Genomic DNA, 12,451 nt, shown 5'->3' on the forward strand with positions numbered 1-12,451 from the left:
GAAGTGAGGTGTGTGTTGTGGAACTGAGAGCAGTATTTTTGTCCTTTCGTGAGGGAGTGAAGAAGTTTGAGTGAAAACTATTCACAGCACGCAGATATGAAAACACTGGGGCCTAAGAGGACCGGTGGATGGTTTGGTCTGGCTTCCTGCACAACAGATGCTATAGGATTTTACGCAACCCTAATCAACTTAATCGTTTGATCAGGCAAAGTAAAGACATCCTACTGCGTCCTGAAAATACCAAAAAAATTAGGAACTCGCCATTTCCTGTAGCAGTTTGTGCCAGTGGTCGATTTTCCTCGCTACCGAAACATTTTGCTTCATCTACTCTTTGCCTAGTTTAAACTTCTCAAGATTCCTATTACATTTTTTCTGCAGGAGACTAATGATTCATGTGGCCCTCAGTAATTTCTCCCTGGGGGAGGAGGAACAGTAACTCTTGCAATTAAGTTACTTCTTAATTTTCTATTTGATATAAATGAATCCATTAAAAAGGAAACCAAAGACAATGTTTTCTCTCATTTGCAAATTTAAGGCTAGGAATATGTTAGAGGGTTTTTTTCTGAAGAAACACTAAACTCTTTCTTACCACTGTGAACATTTTCTTTGTGTTTTTTCAGGGCATCCTTGCTCTTGAACCTCTTCCCACAGCTATCTGCCTTGCATATGAACCTGGCATCTCCTCTGCACGCCTCCTTGTGCTGCTCATAACTACATGGGATAACAATGAAGAAAAAAAACCCCACATCAGGCAGTGCCTCCAGAAACCAGAGCTGTAGCAAGTAGTCAGAGCTGAACACATGCTGCACTGCAGAGTTCCAAGGCCACCTCATGCATTACTTACAGCAGAGAGGAATGAAAGCATTTGAGTCCTTGCCCTGTTAGGATTCCCAAACACTACCAAGCTCTTTGGAAAGCTAACATGCAAAGGGAGGCCAGCGAGGACAGGACAGCAGTCCTGTAACTCGGACACAAAACCTCGATTCCGAGCTGAAGGCAGTACTGCAAACAGAGCACTGGAAACTTCTGGACGAGTCTCCTAGGCTGATATTCTCTGTGCACTGAAGGACACTGAGAGACAAAGAAAGGAAAAAAATTAAGGGCAACAGTCTGGCAACTTACATAGGCTTCCAGTAGCTATAAACCATATATTGCTTTACAAAAAGTAGCTTAACAATCTGTAATTAAATGTATAATAAAAAGTAATATATCTATCTAATTGTAAGAAAACACAAACATAAATAACAAAAGAAAAACCCAGTTATGTTTCTGTGCAGAAGCAGAATTCTAAGATATATAACTTTAGGGACAAAACTGCATACTTACACTCTCAAGGACAATAAAGATGTGCTTTTAAATCTCACACCTTTTATGTTTCTATTATGTTTTTCCATCATACAAATATTTAATTAAGCAAAAACGAACCACTGGTTTTCCTTTTTTTTTCTTTTTTTCCTGTATCTTACTTTAATTCTGTACCAGCATCCACAGATTGAAAACTACACCTCCTAAACGACCAAATATTCCACTGACAGAGACCAAACTGCTGCTCTGGGCTGGTCTCCAGCGTATGAATTTAACACATAAAGATCGTCAATACTTTTGCAATTCCCACTGAATTCTACTACAAATATGAGAAATTAGGACATTGAAAGATTAAAGCAAAGGGTAAGTTATAAATACAGATGCATAAAAAGTAAAGCTTGGCTTGTGATTAGGTCAAGAGAAATACAGCATCGAATGAAATCAATTTAAACAATCCCTGAAAAAATACTCCTCTTTGTACTCACTGTCTTTGAAGAGCTTGTTTAACAGGGAATTTCTTTCCACAATTTCGGCACTTAAATTCCTTTTCCTCACTGGGTTTTTGGTGCAAAGTCTGCAGATGCTCAGCTAGGATCTCCTGGCTGGCAAAACTGGACTCACAGTTTGGGCACGCGTGGTCCTGTTTACAGGTGAGGGGATCTGCATGATTGGAAGCACAACCAGTGTGAAGGAGTAGGTCCCAGGTTTTCTGGTTACATTAAGAGAGACTCTCTGCCAGAAACAGATTATGCAGAACGGTGGCATGAAACTCACAAAAAACTCTGTCTCTGAAAAGATTATAGACATCTTTTCTAAGTGGATTAGCAACAGCATTACTGAAAATGGATGGAAAGTATTAAGATGGGTGTGACTTAGATTGTTGGCCCAAATTAGTCACTCAACTCAATTAGAACCTCAATGCAATTAGTCATTCATAAACTCATCTGTATCTTTGATAAAGGTGCTGAGAATTCCCCAGACAGCTCAGCTCACCTTCCTGTTCCTAGACATCTTACCTTAGGATTGGCTGAAGAGCTTTATGGGAATGTTTATTTCTCTCCTCCCTAAGTAAGAAGGAAGCTACCCGCTCTTAGAGCAAAGCTCAAGCTTGTTCACAAGCCTGTGTGTCAGGGGAAACAAACTGTCTTCAGGTCAAAAATTAATGGTTACTACTTGAGAAATCCAGGCTTACTCATTCACTCAGTAATTCACAAGACTGGCCACCCCTTATAAGGCCAAGAAGCCCAACTCAAACCCAAATAAAGAGATAAAAATAACGCAGGAACTCGGATTAGATCCCAGGGACCTTCCAGTTCCCCAGTCCTATACAGTTAAGTGTTTTAACTGTTTCTTCATTACCACTTTGAAGCTCTCATGTTACACCCTCTATTTTACATACTGCTCACCTGAAATTTTTTCACCAGCTGGTTGCATTTCTTTATTGCTGCCACTGTCTTCATCTTCCTGGGTAACAGTTACTTCCTGCTCCTCCTCCTCCTCTTCTTCCATGTCACTATCCAAGTACCCAATCAGAAGTTCTGTGTCTGTTTCAATATCTTCCACCGCCAGATAGAAGATATTTTCCCCTTCCTGTCACAAACAGGAAATAGAGGCAATAAATAATTATGTCAGGAAAACAACAATCTAGACCAGTATGAGACCCTAAACTAACATTATCCCTCAACCATGGAAGGGTTGGCTCCATTCCTCAGGGAGCACAATGCTACAACAGCCTTGTTAAGACTTCTTTCCCAGCGTGCCTGCATGGATAGGGTGCATCTGTATTCTGCAATTTTGGGAATATTCCCCTGTCCCACCTGTGAGAGTATTCCACTATTCTGTGCAGCTTAGACCAAGGTGGAGGTGGCATTGAGGTCCTCCCCTGCCACACTCTGCTTGACAAGAACTTGAGTGTTTCAAAATGCAATATTTGAGGATTAAAAAACCAGCAGAATTTAGATAACCAACACAGCTTCCTCTCTCTCCCCAGCTGAGTGCAGGAATTCTAACACAGCTTTTAGCAGCATGTTTACATAGTGTTATTTTCTCTTTCTCTCCCTCCTTAAGATTCCCAGCCTTCTCCAACAGGCTTTCACCCCTGGTCACTTATCTTGCCTATCAAACTAGCAGGCACATCTGGAAAACGCTCTATAAACCCTGTGCTGGTTTTAATCAGTGTAAATCCACAAAAGGCCAAAAGACCCAGGCCCCATTCTGCACAACAGCACAAACAACATAATGATACACTCCAAAAGCTTCTGGATAATGCCTGGACAAGTTTCCAAACAGCTACATAAGCTAACAACTTTGGGCTTTGACAATACTTGATTAGAGTTACCAAGGCTAGCACTATGGGGCGTGGGGAAGAATCTGCACAGATGTGCCCTAAGCTGATACTCTGTAAAACAGATATACCCTTTTTCTTTCTATATGTGAACCCACTGCTGTAGGTACTGACCAAAGCACAGAAGGAGACTCATTTCTATGCAGTGAAGACTCCCAAGTTCTATCATAAATCTTCAAGCTTATACTAACACCCAGAAAAGTTAACTGAAGCTTCTTTGCCCTGCATCTAGCCATATATTTTGTAACAAGCTTCCTTGAGCGAGGACAAGATAATGATTTTTAATTTTTGTAATACACCAAGATTAACTTAAACTGTCAACAGGGATGTAGCATTCCTCGAGCTGCAGAAGGTCTGTTATATTTTACACAAGATACTGTCACAAAGGAGTGAAACCTACTTAATTCGGTAAACTTGATAGAGCTACTACTTTCAAGGATGCATCACTTTTCTGTCCTTATCTCAACAGCAGCACTGGAAAACAAAAATTTATTTTTTTTTCCTCAAGATCTATTCTGCAGTCCAGATATCTATCAGCACACCAACCTAACCTCTGTACACATCTAAAAGTTGCTGGGTTTCATACGTCTCTGTCAAGTTGCAGAAACCTTTGATTTAGTACAGTCTAAAGTCAAACAAATCCTCCTGACATGAGGAAAAGTAAAAGGTTTTTCTACACTCAAGTCTCCACACAGACAGGGTAAAACCATTGGGGTAAATCTCCAACACATCACTGTTTAGGACAACCTTATTCTAAAAGCAAGATAACCTCATGAAGGGAAGCACATCTCTATTACTGGATTACCAAAAATAATAATGAAAATAATTTAAAAATTAAGGATTTTGAAAATTAAAAGAAAAAAAAAGATAAAAAATCATGTATCTCAAGCAAAAATAGCCCCAGGTACTATGAGCTGTCAAGGTTTGAGTGCTCTGGGTTACATTTGCATCGGTAAGAGACTCGCTTTGGTGCCAACCCAATCTAAACTCCTTTCTCCTCCAAGGTTAATTGCATTTGTTTGACTTTTCCATCCAAACAAATGCTAGTAGCCGGGTATTCAGAGCAGAATTATTGCTTGATTAATTATTATCAAGATAGACTCACTTGCTCTAGTAGCTCCTCAAGGCAGCATTTTGAGTGAAAGCAATGGAAGCTCTCCAGAAACCACAAAACAATTTGCACCTCTCCCTCCAGCAGCAGCACCCGCATGAATCACATTAATCTATGCGCATGCAGACACAGTAAACAGTCTTTAAAATTATTTTAACAACCCTCCTGTTTCTAAGAACACATCTGCAGCCATTCCACCTGCCCAAGTACTCAGACCAAGCTGTCTGCTTTCCTAACACTCATCTGCAGCAGACCACAATGGTCCTTGGGAGAAAACTCCAAGTGCTTGCTCATCATGGTGGCGCCACAACCTCCCCTCATGTTATTCCTGCTTTATTTATAATTATTTTTTTCTCACCTCTGCCTTCACTGTCACCTTTCACACTCTAAGCCACACAGATCTGCTCAGCAAAGAGCTTTCCAACAGCCCTTGCTACCTCCTTCTTGGTAGCCCTTTTCCAAGCAGACTCTTGGCTTTTTCATACAGTTACACACCCTTCCTATCTGCTGTGAAAGAGGGAACATGGGGTCACTGACAGCCCACCACACTTTCATCCAAAAGCATGAAACACTTACGCCATTGCTGCTGAAAGTTTAAAACACAGCAGGTGGAAGCAGAACAGTCTTGTGTTACCTGAGGGAGCGTAGGGCTTTTCCATCCTTCAGAGCCTGAGCAGCTGGCTCCAACCCAGCCTTCCTAATCCTTACCCACTTTGTCTCTGCTCCCAGAGAGTGTTACCTGACTTCCCTCTGTATCTGATTCCCTGGCAGCAGACCAGCTCTTCACCCTGCCTGTTCTGCCAGTTCTCCCTGGCTGCCTCTCCAAACAAGCACACTGCCTTTCCCAGTCTTTCCCTGCAGCCCAGGATGTCAAGCTTGGCAGAGGTAAAACCAGTATGGGCAATGTTTGAGGGCAGAAAGTGCAATCCAGGAAACGTGTGGAGATGATTTCACACACACCTCCCACCCAGGCCAGAATTCAGATCGTACCCCATTTAAAATACAGCACCATTTAAAATAAGCACACAAGATCCAGAAGCCTCAGCTCTCTCTCCTGATCCATTCCTATGGTGCTGAAAACCTCTGAGACACAAATGTGAGACTGAACACAACACAAGGCTGAACTACTACAGCAATTCTGACATTTCTCCATACTGCAGGTTTTAGCAATAGCTGCCAAGGAAGGCTAGAATATTTTTCCATCTGAATATTCTGTATTAGGATAGGCTTTAAGGTCCTAAAAAACCCTGTGAGATAATTTAACAGATTTTTATTTGTTTATATCATTTTTCTTATAAAGAAACCCACAGGTATGCACTGGATATCCCATTAAAACTTCTATTCAGAAGTTCAGGTCCTTTACTGGAAAGAGAATAATGAATATTAATTGTTCACACTGCTCTCTCTTGTGAGCCTTACTTGGCATTTGCTAACGACTGTGCACTGATGAGGTGCTAATCACACCTCCTGTATGAGAGCCCTTCATATCTGCTACCATAAGGACGACAACAAATTTCATCAGAAATTAACTTTTGTTTTCTTGGCACGAAAAAACCAACATTTTTTTTTTGTCTGGCCTCAAAATAAACTATAATTCTTTTGTCAGGAACACGTAGGCTAGTCCTCAGAGGAGAGAATCATCTCATGATGAAAAAGCAGAACAGTAATTTTAAGAAATGCTGATAAATAATTCTCTTTTTCCTGATTGCTTGCCAATTCAGATTACATCAGCAAATACCTTAAGTTAGCCTGAAACAACATTTTGTAAAGTATACATTTTGGGGAAAAAAATTTCACAGTCATGTAATTCTTACTTATGTGGGAGTGGAAATTAATTTACTGTAAAACTGAGCTGTTAAAAAAAGGCAGATAGTTAATTTCTTTAGTAATCTCCAAAAGAACAACAGCTGGAACTGGAAAGGTATCCCTGTCTCTGCTGTATCCTGTGAAGTCACAGAATGCTTCCCTAAATGAGCAATTAAACAGACCAAGACTCTTCAGCTTGAGAGAAGAGCTGTCAAATAGAAGTGAAAGCATAAAACAATTCCATAAAATCAAAGACGGCACAGAAAAAGAAAGTAACTATTCACTGTTATACCAGAACTAGGAAATCAAGTGAAATTAAGGAGTGTCTAGAAGAAAAACAGAAGCATATTTCAGTATAATTAAAGCGGTGGAACTCATTACCACAGAGTGCTGCAAATGGCAACGATAAAAACGAAAAAAAAATGGGCTGGATATATTCAGATCAACAGTAAAGACAAGAGAATTATCTTTTTTATTAATAAATAAAGGCACTACATGACCATCCTATCAGATAAATAGATTGTTTCATTTTCTGTTTTCCACTTAAATATTTTCAGCATCACGTTTCCTTTCAAACCTGCCACACTTTCATAATAATGATGTAATATTTCACGTATATTATATGATACTACTGATTTTATTGAACAATAATGTAAAATGCATGATTCTGCTGTACACGCACCTAAGCCCATCCCCAAGTTTGGCATGAAACACAAACAGGTCTCTAAATAATTAGTCCTTAAACCTTTCAAACAGCATCAGACTCCAAGGACTTTTCTGGTCTCTCATCCTACCACTCTTATTTGTGGTATTATCTTAAGCACAAGAGCGCTCTGCCGAAAAGAAAGGCAGAAAAAGAAAAGCAGTTTGCTACTTCCCTCAGATCTTGCAATCTTATTACAAGACACGAAGGCCCAAAAGGAGATGAAATCAGTAAATCAGGAAGCAAAAGGTAGGAATCCAGCCAATCTACCTGGATGGCTGCCAGGTTCTTCTGTTCCTGGGATGGAGCCTCATGGACAAACCGCAGCCAGTTCGAGTGCCGTGGGTTGCTGGCATCCAGAATGTAAAGCACCTCGCCTTTGCTCCCACGGACCTGAAACAGTCAAAAAAACCCCCAAGAAAAATTAAAATTTAAAAAAATGAATAGGTCCAGGTTTTGTCCACTGAGTGGGGAAAAAAAAAACCTCTTAAAAAAAAAGAATTGTGCACACAAGATCTAGACCTTTTGGTTACCAGTAAATATCCCTGAAATTTAGACGATTTTGACAATTTTTGAGAGAATTTCAGCTTACACTGGAAAAAGGGAGATAATAGAAATAAAAACTTCATATCAGCTAAGTCATAATTAAGTCGCTGTTCTCCCTCAAAACATAAAGACACTGTAAAATACATCTGTCACTGCCAAAAAATCCCCGTTTGTTTCATTTTAAATAATAGATCATTTGAATCTCCACTGATCCAGACAACAGAGAGCCATGCAAAAAGGTCACACAGTTACACTATTATTTCATGTGATTTATTTATATAATGAATGGATTTTATTTTCCATCTGTCAACAAGAAGTATCCAGGGCAGGTATTTCCTAAGAGCTAGGGAATTTGGCTATGTAAGATCAAAATTAGATTGTCTTCGTGGCTTTGTATATAAATTGCTCACATTCTTGCTATATTTGTTTCTAATAGAATGCAGTATCATATTTCTTCAGTATGACTGCTTCAATTACCTAAACGTTCAGGGTATTATTAAAAAGACAAAAACTATATTCCATTACAATAATAGCTGGTGACAGCACGCTGTTCTCAGATTAAGAAAAAAAAAAAAAAAGAATTACTGTAGTTCTGCAAACAAATAAGGATCTTCAAAATTCATTACTGCTCTTCCGAAGGAAAAAGGACACATCATGAAAAGGTGCCAACATTCAAACTTTAAAAGCTCTTACTTCCCAACACAGGGATGAAGCACAGTGAAAAGTGTCAAACGTACACATTGAATGCATCTGGAAACTATATTACCTGACACTAAGCACTAATGGTTTCCCAGGCCACGGATGTCCCATCCCTGGGAGAGTTCAAGGTGGGTGAGATGGGGCCCTGAGCAACCTGATCTGATGAGTGGCATCCCTGTCCCCGGAAGTGGGGCTGGAACTGGATGGCCTTTAAGGTGCTTTCCAACCCAAACCATCCTGTGACACTGCAGCCATCACCCAGCTCTACAGAGGCTTTTTGCTTTAGATACCAAAGCACAAGCTACAGCAGCCCACCGTGCAGATCCTATATAGGGCTTCCATCAGATCTTCATCCTAGTATAAAAACCATACATTGCACCACATAACTTTTCATCAGTTTTTCTTCATTTACTTGTTCCTTAAATTACAGAAGAACAATTTGTATTTGCTTCAGTGATACACAGTCATCTCAGTTATGCTTTCAGTGTCTCTGCCAATCCATAAAGAGATGCCAAACACGAAACAGAGCTTTAATACATAAGGAAACCATCGATAAAGGAATATGGTAAATCCCTTAAAAACACTCTGTACTTTCTACTGCTTTATTCACCTCATAAAGAAATAATGCTGCATTGAATACACAGATGTGAGCACAAAAAGTCAAGAGAAAGTACAAAAACACCATCCTTAGTACAGACTAGACTGGTGACATGAACCAATCCTTTTCTGGTTGCCTGAATAGGGAGTTTCCTAAATGAACAGATGACAGTGGATTCCAAACGTAGCACTTAAAACCAACCCCTAAAATGCATACACAAATCCCCATTAAGCCCAAGAATCATCTTCTTGAGAATCAACACAAAAGGTGTCACTGAAGGAACCCATAGAATGCCTTCAGTGTAAGATGAAACACATGACACGCACACAGGGTGGGGTTCCACCTCAATGCCAGCCAGGACAACTGGAATGATGTGACAGCAACAAGCACCAGAAGAGCTCAGGAGCAGATGTGTCCCTGGTCAACGTATCAGCTCTCCATATGAAACCCTGCACAGACCTAAGTAACACTCCAGCTGTGGCAATGCCCACCAGCAAGTGGCACGACTCCATCTGGCAGCCTTTTATGCCACAGTGGAATTATCCCCACACCTTCAATACACATCCACATTTGTCACTTATGCTACTTCAAAATCCTCACAAATGCTGTACCATGCACACCTGGCAACAGATGAACAAAACTTCACTGCAAGTAAGCAGATGGCTACTTTTGGTGTAGGCAGTAAACTCACTGCCTGCTTTCTGGAAACCATTTCCTAAACATTTCTAAATAGAAAAATCTATGTTCAACAAGCAATCATGTTGAGAAAAATACTGGTTTCTGCACTGCTTCTTTTTTGATTAGCTGAAAACACAATCTTTACTGCTGTAGCACAGAGCAGCTAGATGCAGTACTTCTGCAACCCGAGTTCAGACCATCATAGAGCTCACTGCAGACTAGAAGCTCAGATTTTAACATTGCTGGAGAAAGCATTAAAAAAAATCTCCAGGAAAAGAAAGCTGAGACAGCACCTGCTGATTTGCTTACTCAGTAAGAAGTCTGTGACAGAGACAGCACATGACATTTTCCTTCAGCCAAAACATACAGAGAGTTTTCCATGCTAATGCAGCTCCTTCTGGTGCATCACGTTACCTGACAATGCCAGGGACAGAACGGTAAAGGAAGCCCATTCCCAGACTCCTGCAAACTCTGTGGAGCTTTCAGGAGCAAATTCCCTTTCTCTGGAATGATACTCAAATCTCCCTAAGCAAGCTGTGTGTGATCTTCTACAGTAAGTTCACACTGGAATACAAACACCTCAGCCTAGCAACACGTGCTTTCCCAACACCTTAAATATATCCCAGAACTGGAGACGGGAGGTTAACACTCTCAGCTGCTTTCAGGAGTAGATTCTTCTCATCACCAAAACAAAAAAAAACATTAATGGGCCGACTCCAAAAGTCATTAAAATTAATACAAACGCATACATTTAACATGGAAAAATGTTACTAAAACAAGTTTTAACAGAGTTGATTATAAACACATTAATAACTACTCTGGACACCTATCTATTCCATTAAAGAATAATTTACTAAAATTGAAATTCCAGGACACAGACTTGCAGCTGAGATAGTACATCGATTTCTGATTTGTGTAAAAGCCCAGATCATTTAAGAAATGAGAAAAACAAAAGCATTTCTGAAAATTTAACAAAGATTCACCCAAAAACAATTAAAAGCAAACAGTTTTCAATGTAAACAGTATTTCAGGAACAATGACTGGGAAGGTAGTCTTCATACAGGAAAAATAAAGACTATATTGTTCAGAACTAGATTTATAACATTATATTCACCTTGACAGCAAACACAGAATTCATCTAATTAAGATTTATTTTAGCATGAATCTATGGACATAATTTGACTTAAAGTCCTGTGTGTGAGAGCCTTACTGTGCCAGAAGCACATTTTATAAGCAAGATATCAAAGAAAGCAGGAGGGGGAAAAAAAGAAAAAAGCCACTAAAACACACCAAAGCTTAACATGCTTGACTTCTTATACCTAAATCCTAAATACCACAGCTCTGATCTGAAGCTGGCTGCAGCCAATAGCAGATTTTCTGTTGCCTTCACTAGTTCTCAGGCAGGCTTATTTAACTGAAAACAACTGTCACAGCAAAAGTGATGAGAGTTAAGCAGTAGAAATGTAAGTTCATTTCATTTTCTTACATAAATAAATAAAAACACTGGCTTCCACTGAAAGACTGATTTCTGATCTCTTTGGTTTAATGTAACAACGAAGAAAACATGATCCTGGCAGATAGACAGAAACCCAACCTGAAATATGTAACATTCAGCATTGCATGGCGTATTATGTTCCATCCAAGCCTGACCAACATTTCTTCATGGTATGTCAGAGTATTTGAAGAAGGACAAAATCCTTCCAGCCCTCCCTGTTTCAACTTTTGCCAAAGTCATCATCAGAAGTGGATGCCTGCCGCAATCCAACAGGAGTGAAATGAATTCCCCTTTCTTGGTTAGGGATAATGAAGAAAAGGAACTGAACAAACATAAATGAACTGGTATCTTCCCTTCACAAAGGCACATCTGAGCCTCCAGAGCAAAAACATCTGTGAACTTTTAATACCTGAAGATTATTTCCTGCTTGCCTTTAAGCACTTGCTCCTCCAGCAAATACACACAGTTCAAAGCTGCTATGCCAAGCTGACTAATACACACAAAGGAGTATTTAACCAAGGTGTGAGTGGGATGCTAAGAGTAAGAACAGAACCCTCAATTCATCGCCAGCAACAAGCCGTGCCCTTCACCAGCACCGCACTCGGAGAGCTGGGGGGACACACAGAGGTGTTTTTTTAACAGAGAGGAAGAGAAAGCACAAAGCCATTCGGACATTTTCTTGGCTTTTTATTATCACTCTTAACTAGATGGTAACCACAGGTTTGTTTGGGGTTTTGGTGTTCGTTTTTTTTCTTCCTTTCACACTATGCATAAATAAAACATTTCAGCCTGTAGCTCTTTACCAAGATAACAGCAAGATCAAAGATGCTTCCCACCCGCTGGAATCTTCCACTTCCCTGGAATCTGTTGAATGAGCAAACACAAACCTTTGATTTCTTCACAACTATGCATGTTACAGGCAGAGTAATGGCAGTCTGCTATATTTCATTAAAAGAGAAACTCTAACATCTTCAGAATCTTACTGAACAAAATCACTGGGCTCAATAAATCTTCTGGGTGCCACTTTTTCCCTGAGACCAAGAGAGAACATAATGCGTGCAATTCCGTCCCAACGTGGTGCCTTAAAGATGCCAACTCACAGTGCTGGTCTGGGAGAAATAGGGATGGCTGGATCAGAACAGACCACATCACACAGCACTGCTCTG

General features: G+C 40.1%; 1 protein-coding gene across 2 annotated transcripts in view; it reads right to left on the reverse strand.

Annotated features, from left to right (window-relative positions):
• PRDM5 (PR/SET domain 5) overlaps positions 1–12,451 on the reverse strand; it is a 58,289-nt gene that overhangs the window by 39,115 nt on the left and 6,723 nt on the right. For both annotated transcript variants that reach the window (XM_066318431.1, XM_066318430.1), the window contains exons 3-7: positions 7,540–7,662; positions 2,712–2,895; positions 1,791–1,965; positions 979–1,071; positions 590–711 (exon numbers count right to left, since the gene is read on the reverse strand). In XM_066318431.1, coding sequence (XP_066174528.1) covers positions 590–711; positions 979–1,071; positions 1,791–1,965; positions 2,712–2,895; positions 7,540–7,662 — 697 coding nt within the window. The remainder of the gene's footprint in view (positions 1–589; positions 712–978; positions 1,072–1,790; positions 1,966–2,711; positions 2,896–7,539; positions 7,663–12,451) is intronic.

Source organism: Sylvia atricapilla, chromosome 4 (assembly GCF_009819655.1).
Source record: "Sylvia atricapilla isolate bSylAtr1 chromosome 4, bSylAtr1.pri, whole genome shotgun sequence".
Taxonomy (NCBI): Eukaryota; Metazoa; Chordata; class Aves; order Passeriformes; family Sylviidae; genus Sylvia; species Sylvia atricapilla.